The sequence below is a fragment of the Abramis brama genome (genome assembly GCF_963993115.1).
Source record: "Abramis brama genome assembly, chromosome: 2".
Classification (NCBI taxonomy): Eukaryota; Metazoa; Chordata; class Actinopteri; order Cypriniformes; family Leuciscidae; genus Abramis; species Abramis brama.
This window is the reverse complement of record NC_139964.1, coordinates 54,939,426-54,947,890: the sequence shown is the minus strand read 5'-3', so window position 1 is coordinate 54,947,890 and position 8,465 is coordinate 54,939,426. Positions and strand designations below refer to the sequence as shown.

General features: G+C 35.0%; 1 protein-coding gene across 1 annotated transcript in view; it reads right to left on the bottom strand.

Annotated features, from left to right (window-relative positions):
- The window catches only part of pdlim3a (PDZ and LIM domain 3a), a 9,267-nt gene continuing 802 nt past the window's right edge, over positions 1 to 8,465 (bottom strand). Inside the window, exons 2-7 of the mRNA XM_084101620.1 lie at positions 5,440 to 5,591; positions 4,907 to 4,991; positions 4,638 to 4,825; positions 3,605 to 3,735; positions 2,060 to 2,171; positions 1 to 1,341 (exon numbers count right to left, since the gene is read on the bottom strand). Of these exons, the coding sequence (XP_083957746.1) occupies positions 1,173 to 1,341; positions 2,060 to 2,171; positions 3,605 to 3,735; positions 4,638 to 4,825; positions 4,907 to 4,991; positions 5,440 to 5,591 (837 nt within the window). The 3' untranslated portion in view covers positions 1 to 1,172. The remainder of the gene's footprint in view (positions 1,342 to 2,059; positions 2,172 to 3,604; positions 3,736 to 4,637; positions 4,826 to 4,906; positions 4,992 to 5,439; positions 5,592 to 8,465) is intronic.

Sequence of the window (8,465 nt, the reverse complement as noted above, 5' to 3'; positions counted from 1 at the left end):
GTGTTCTAAAGCATTCAAGATTTATGACAGTTTAAATTGGAAATTAAATTTTCAGGTCTATGCTCAAAAAGTGAATAAATGGATTATAAATACAACATAAATATAATTTAGTACCATAAAATCCCCTAAAAATACAAACTGTTAAATAAAAAACATTACTGAACTAAAATATAGTACATTAATTTCATTAAAAAAAAAAAAAAAAAAATGCAGTCATTTTTGACCGACACGCAAAGAGACCCAGAGGGTTAAATTGTTATATTCGGTGGCGGAAACAAGCTTCCACACATTAGCCTATTTATCTGACAATATAAAATTGAAAAATCTGTAGTATATAAATATTTTTACTTCATTAAAACAAATAATTTTATATTTGAATGTCACTTTTAAAACAGTTTTGTAAAGATTTTACCATAACATTTATTTTCGCTTTACTTTTCGATTGACTTTTATGTGTAAATTTTATTGTCTTACCCTTGTGCCAGAACCAGACTTTTAATAAAATTGTATTTATATCAGTTGTTTTATTTCCACCAAACTGAACAATTTAGCCACTAATAAAGTTGAATCAAAAGTCACCTTTAAGAGACAACAGTGTCAGTGAAGGGCATGCTTGAGATGAAAAGACATTCAATTTGATGCGTGCAGAAAAAAACAATAACAATAAGGTAAATTTCACTTGTGTACATTACTCTAGGTGACAGTAAAATTCCAAAGCAGACTTCTCTTTATGTCAGAAGTAGAACAAAGGATTCAGAATCGAAATTAAGAAATGCTTTCTAACTCTATTCATCACTCATTTTGAAATTATGTGACCTGCAAGCAAATTGTAAATACACAAAACCACTTGTTGTGAGTCTTGATGGACATTATGTTTCATGTGTCAGGAAAGCTCTCCCCTGTCCTGCTTAAACACATATAAGAGAATTATGATTCTCAAAAAACAAAATGCTTTATTCATAAACTTCAGGCAACACACATGTTCCTACAAAGTAAGTGCAAAATACTGCATCTCAGCACACGACACACGACAATGCACTATAAACCTGTGTCCATCATGATTGTGCATGATTTGTGGCAAATTTTGGTGTCTGTGGTTAAAACAAGATGTTCATGCGCTGAGTAGTTGACTTGTAGTTAGTGCCCTCGTGTAATCGTGTAAAGTGAGAAGGTCAGAGGTCTGGACTCTCAGGAGGTTTTGCCCGGGCATGAGCGTGGGTTTCACAGTACAGCTCATCATCTATGAAGTAGTATCCTTTCTGCTTTAGGTTTTCCTCACATTCTGTACACACAAAACAGTTCGGGTGACGAAGCTTATCCTGAACCTTCACAACCGTCCCACTGAGAAAATAGAGCCAATCAGAGAGAGAGACAAGGATGTTAACCTGGATTCATGAACTGCATCTCATGCATCTTCATCTTAGCCGATAGCTGACCGTTCAGAAGTTTGGGATTGTTAAGATGTTTTTGTTTATAAAAGAAGATTGATCAAAAATACAGTAAAAACTAATATTGTGAAATAATATTAGAATTGAAAATAACTGGTTTCTATTTTAATATATTTTAAAATGTCATGTATTCCTGTGATTGCAAAGCTGAATTTTCAGTAGTCATTACTCCAGTCTTCAGTGTCACATGATTTGATGCTCAAGAAACATTTCTTATCAATGTTGAAAACAGTTGTGCTGATATATATTTTAATATTAATATTTTTTCTCAGGATTCTTCGATGAAATTCAAAAGAACAGTATTTATTTGAAAGGTAAATATTTTGTAACAAATGTCTTTATTGTCAGTTTTAATGCATCATTAATTGCTGAATAAAAGTATTAACTTCTTTCTGAAAAAAAAAAAAGTCTTACTGATCCCAAACTTTTGAACGGTAGTGTACATTTATGATATATCATTAATGCCATAACATGAATTTTAATATCGTACTGAATTTTCGGTGCATCTATAGAAGAAACACTTGGTGGCACATCTTACCAAGAATGTTGTATTTTGTGTGGTGTTTTGTAAAGTGTTTTGACAATGCAATGGCTCCAGTGAACTGACTTACACTATGCCGTTCCCACACTTATCACACATTGGTAACTTGTGCAAGTTCCCCGCAGGAGCAGACGGCCTGATCGTGGGGGCACAGACTTTCCTTGTCACTAATGGACGTGTACCTGTCAAAGATCAAAAAGATCGGAATTCCAGTCTACCACGTTTGTTAAATAAATACAATCTCGATTTCGAAAGTACTGTTTATATGTATTGCAATCTGATTCTATTATTTGTTTACAGAAGTTGCATGTGTTTCAGTATATTGGATCCGTGCATTCGGTCTTAAAGTGACAGCAGCCTAACATTCCTGCTGCTGTCTGTGTCATTAATGTACAAACAACAAAAGACAAAGAGAAAATTATATTTACTAGGGTTAATCTATTTCTAATTTATACAGTGACAACTATGCAGTTTTAGGTATGCTATATTTGTTCCTAGTCACCTATAAGAGAAGGAATGGAAAATGTTGCATGTTGTTTGCCAATAAATAAAGTTGTCAACTCATGATACTTTCTCATCTCTTAATTTTAATATGTAATATATAGTACATTGTTGTTAAGAATAGCTGTGGGTCTGTTTGAAGCCTTCTATTTATTTATTTCAGTGATCGGTGTTGGCCGATACTGCTTCCAGTGATCGTTAATTGGTTTGGCATTCTGTTTTTTTGTTTGTTTGTTTGTTTGCTTTTTGTGTGCGGGCACCTCGTGCCGACCCCGGCAAGATCATGTCACCCATGCCTAAATCCGCCACTGACATGTATATTACATCTATTCAGAACAGCATGTAGCTAAACGCAAACATAATTGGCATTTATGCCTTTATAATCTAAAATATGTCAGAAATCTTTTTTTTAGCAAACAATCCAAGATTTACATGGCTAATATTGTTATATTTAAAGGAACACTCCACCGTTTTTTCATATTAAACTATGTTATTCCCTTAACTAAGACGAGTTGATACATACCTCTCTCGTCTCAGTGCGTGCACTCAATCGCTCTGGCGCGCGGCGAAACTTTGATAGCACTTAGCTTAGCCCAGTTCATTCATTAGGATCCAAACAGAGATGAACACCTCTATGTTTTCCCTATTTAAATACAGTTACACGAGTAGTTACACGACCAAGTATGGTGACACAAAATAAAACGTGGAGCTTTTCTAAGCGGGTAAAAAGGATAACTATAATGTATGGCGGAATAGCACTTGGGAGCACTTTGACTCGGCGCAGTAAAAAGCCACGTTGGTTCTAATGACAGAAGTGAGAGGGAGAGGATTTTTCAGGCGTGACTTTTTACTGCTCCGAGTCGAAGTGCTCCCAAGTGCTATTCCGCATGAATGAACTGGGCTAAGCTAAGTGCTATCAAAGTGTCGCCGTGCGCACCAGAGCGATTGAGTGCACGCACTGAGACGAGAGGTATGTATCAACTCGTCTTAGTTAAGGGAATAACATAGTTTAATATGAAAAAACGGTGGAGTGTTCCTTTAAAAAATGATTTAACTTTTTGCGTCTCTTTATCCATTACTGTTGAGGTTTTGTGTGTGTACATGTGTGTCATACCTTCACTGTTGATGAAGCTCTGTAAGGCTTTAAAGGATCCAGACTGTCGCGGTTCGTGGGGTACGTCCTCATCTTGATTTCTCAGCATCCGATATACATCTGAATCCTCTATATTGCTAAGCTTCCTGGGACTAGACACACATAATTTCACTGTATTCCCCTCCATAGAATCAAACAAAAATATTTTCTAAAAACGTTTTACTTTAAACGTTTAACGGTTAAGTTATGAAAATGTTATTTCTTAATGTTCCGACACCAAAACATGGTAAATGTTATATTTCAAATAATGATAAGAACCATAACCATGCTTCCTGGTGCGCTCAGTGCTACTATTATTCTTTCAAAAATACCCATGTTCTGATCATTTACTCTACTAGAAGGATTCATATTAAAGGGATACTCCACTTTTTTTGGAAATAGGCTCATTTTACAACTCCCCCAGAGTTAAACAGTTGAGTCTTACCGTTTTCGAATCCATTCAGCCGATCTCCGGGTCTGACGGTACCACTTTTAGCATAGCTTAGCTTAAATCATTGAATCGGACAGGACCATTAGCATCTCTCTCAAAAAATGACCAAAGAGTTTCGATATTTTTCCTATTTAAAACTTGACTCTTCTGTAGTTACATTGTGTACTAAGACCGACGGAAAATGTAAAGTTGCGATTTTCTAGGCTGATATGGCTAGGAACTATACTCTATATTCCTGCGTAATAATCAAGAAACTTTGCTGCCGTACCATGGGTGCAGCAGGCGGAATGATATGATGATATGATTTAAGTTTTAAATGGGAAAAATATCGAAACTCTTTGGTCATTTTTTTGAGAGAGATGCTAATGGTCCTGTCCGATTCAATGATCTATGCTAAGCTATGCTAAAAGTGGCACCGCCAGACCCGGAGATCGGCTGAATGGATTCGAAAACGGTAAGACTCAACTGTTTAACTCTGGGGGAGTTGTAAAATGAGCCTATTTCCAAAAAAAGTGGAGTATCCCTTTAAGTAGTTAGACAGGTATGAAGGACTGTGACATTCACCTGTCTGGTTTGTTATGGATGAGGCCCTTGAGTTGTCCTTGTAAGGCGTCCTGGATATTGCCTGAAGAGTAAAGGCCGATAGGGGAGTTGTAGGTTGGGCTCACCACCTGATGCGATTCATCGATGTTGGCTGCAGCCACAAAGGGTGAAGCCCTTCGATTATGGCCTGTTCCTATTGGTCTGTACTCCTGTCAGCCAAAATTATAAGCATCAAAGATAATATAAGACTGTGCAGATATACATCATATGTAAGCTATGAAGACACATACTTGTCTCTCTGCCTCTAGACTCATTTTAAATGGATGGGTTTTGTTGTCTTCAGTGATATTTGGTGACCACAACTTAGTCTCTGGTCTGCAAAACAATAATGTGATCACATTTTTAATTATTTCTTGTTTTTATTATTTTCTCTGAATACATTTGAATAATAATAACTCTTGAAGTAGTTTTGGCATGTTAATAAATAATGTTAATGTATTTGGTTTTGGCGGACTACTGCATAGACACAGACACTCTGCTGTGAGCATGTAAAATATGGTGCTTCTGCATAAATAAACATACATAAATCCCATATGCAGATCTAGACAGGTGGAGCTGGGGGAGGTGGAGGGTTTAGAGGAACTCTGATAGCACTCAGCCTATAAAAAACACTGAACCAGACTATTTAAATGTTGAGCAAGCAATCTCTCGTGCCACGTGGTATTGGTGTTGTTGCATGTAAAGGACAATGTTGATGCAGTGTGCAGTGGTTAGTCAAGTTGTACTCAAACACATTCACATGGACCTATAGTTGACCTCTGACCTCTCAACAGTAAGTGTGAGTTTAAAAGTGGCATCCTTGATTAGATTCTGAGCCTCAAAGTGCATCATTTTTTCTGTAGAAACTCCATCTATCGCTAAAATGATGTCTCCAGGAGAGAGGTTGACACTGGAAGCTTTACTTCCTGGTGATATCTGAAAACACAGAATAGTAGATAACATCAGCAGACGCTAATTAGTGTTAGCAAATGGCAAAGCTGCAACATTGGTTCATATGGTTAATATAATTTGTTTTGTCTAAATAATAATAATAATAAAATAATTATAACGACTTCATTGCTTATTAACCCTAGCATACTGTATCATATTTTACAAACAATTTATCAAACATGATCTAAATTATCAATATGATCAAAACTTTGCTGAAAACCTGTTGTAAATTCTACTACAGTACATTCTGATCTCAGATTTATGATATATACTTTTTTAGTATAATTTTTAAAATGTCCACCTTGAGGTTATGGTGCACATGTCTTCTTGTTGTGAAATCTTTACATATTTGTATAAAGTAAAAGTAAGAATAACTGGTAACATTTTATTTTAAGGTAGTTACTGAAGTTATATGCACTTACTATACTAATAAAAGTAAATGATGCATAATTACAAGCAACTAAACCTAAATCAAATCTTAACCCCGACCTTAACCCTATAGTAAGTATATGTAGTTAATTAATATTACTCAGTACTTATTTTGTGTAATTACACTGTAACAACGTCACCTTAAAATAAAGTGTAACCATTTGTTAATAATATTTCAAGATGAACTCTTACTGGACCGAAGCCACTTAGGTTTACTTAATTATCCATACATACAATCAGGCCTTTGAGGAATGTTTAATAATTTTATTGCATTGCATTATATGTTTTGCCCCCACAATAAAAACTACGGAGCTTTAAATCCTAAAACTAAGCATTTAAATATCATCTTACTAAAACATATTATTGGGAGATACAGAGTGACAACTGATATTTATGTACATTTTATGTTTTTATTTGTTTTTACCTTTTATTTTAGTTCATACTAAATAAGGCATAGAAGCCTGATGTATCAAATATGATACTCAACAAAAAATACAATGTGTACTGTGTTTATATGTAAGTCCTTGTTATCATCGGTATGTAGCCGTGTAAACTACTCTACAGTAAACATGCTGGAGGAAATAACAGTCTCCAGAGCAGTTCTGCAGTCCTGCTGAAGCTCTAGAGATGAATTATATTAAACTACACATGCATTGCATTATTTGACTTGCATTACATGAGCAGAATGGCATGTATACTGGTATAAGAACCAAATGTAAAGTTGCATCCATCATATCAGTCATACATCAAGGCATTATATACGTAGAGCGCTTTTCTGTGGAACTGCACTGGTTTGGCTTTGGATCAGGTCCTGACTCCTAAATTAGCTCTTTATCAGCAAGCAGAAAGAAGGATCAAGAACTCTGTGTTTCTTATAGTCTCTTATCCACTCATCCCAGATGTACTTGCAATAATGCAGACCAGCTATCCTATCTAAATAAAAAGCAAAAAACAAAAACAAATAGAAAATTATAATAAAAATAATAAATAATTTTTTTTCATTCATTAATATATAGATATATAAAAATACAAAATCTAATACACAACATTTTAAATGAATGCAACTCTATGCTCCCCAAATACTGTTAACTAGAAAGTATAATAGAACAGAATAGACTAAATCAAGTTGATTTTCAGTAAATAATATATTTTTTAATCAGTTTTTTTGTCCCCTTTCTACTAAAACATATACCAGCATCCTTAAAACAACATTTAGTGAGGTTTATACAAACAAATGTATTTTTGCAGTGTTATTATGCAGTTCTGTAAATCGATTATATTAGAAATGTTTAGATCAATGAAAATGTAAAAGAAATGTAAAAAATCAAGGCAAAATGCTGCAAAAGTCATTTGCTCCACAAATAGTGCAAATAGACTAATTCAGTTTTAAAGTTAATATCCCTCTCCTGCATCAGTTCCACACAGTCTGAAGGCCAACAAATCTCACTCTTACATTTTGAGCACATTCCAACAACCTGCTGCTGGTAAAACATACTTTGATTAATAAAGTCCAGGTTACAGTCCAGCTGTAAGTTAAAAAAAACAATTCCCAAGGCCTAGAGAGAGAGGACAGGAGAGTGTTTGACCAAAAATGGCTGCGGGATGTTAAGATTAGGTAACAGAGAGTGAGCAGAGAATGTTCCAAGTGTGAAATCTCATTAAAGCCAAGTAGAAATCCAAAACTAGAGCCGCACCGAGAACAAAAGCATAAAACCTCTGTGCAAACAGATCAGCACAATAACTTCATTGTGTATTTCAATACTGGATCTTTGATCATGTAATAGGTTGTAACCTTTTAAACATGGCAAAAGTTATTGAAACAATTATTTTTTTCTTTTTTTTTTTGGAAAGGATGAAGAATAAGTTGATCATTGTGTGAAGATTCAGTTTGTATCACATGATGTGAATTTTAAGCCGCTGTTTTGAAAGACTTATCCTTAAAGTGAGTTCACACATATATTAAATTATAATCATTATTGCATGTTGTTCCAAACCTGCATGACTTTCTTTCTTCCTTGGAACACAAAAGCCCCAGTTCCGTTTGGATAAGAGCAGCCAGGATATTCCACAAAAAGTCACCTTTTGAGTTCCATGAAGACACAGAAAATCACATAGGTTTGGGAATGACATGATGACTTAATTTTTGGGCGAACTATCCCTTTAAGGGCCTGAGACAGAGCTGTTTGAATAAGTATGTGCTCCTATCTCTCTTTCTTTTTCTTTTTTGACTCTCTCTGACATTTGTTTAGATGTAGAATACACAAATCCACTGCCACAACAGGTGTGAGGATCCAAATGTTAGTTCAAGGAAGAATGATTCATCAACAATTTTAGCTACACACATGCACACACAGTGCAACATAAATAGAGCAGGAGGACAGCTATTGTTCTTCCCCATAAAACATTCTCTTTATAAGGCATCTTATACTG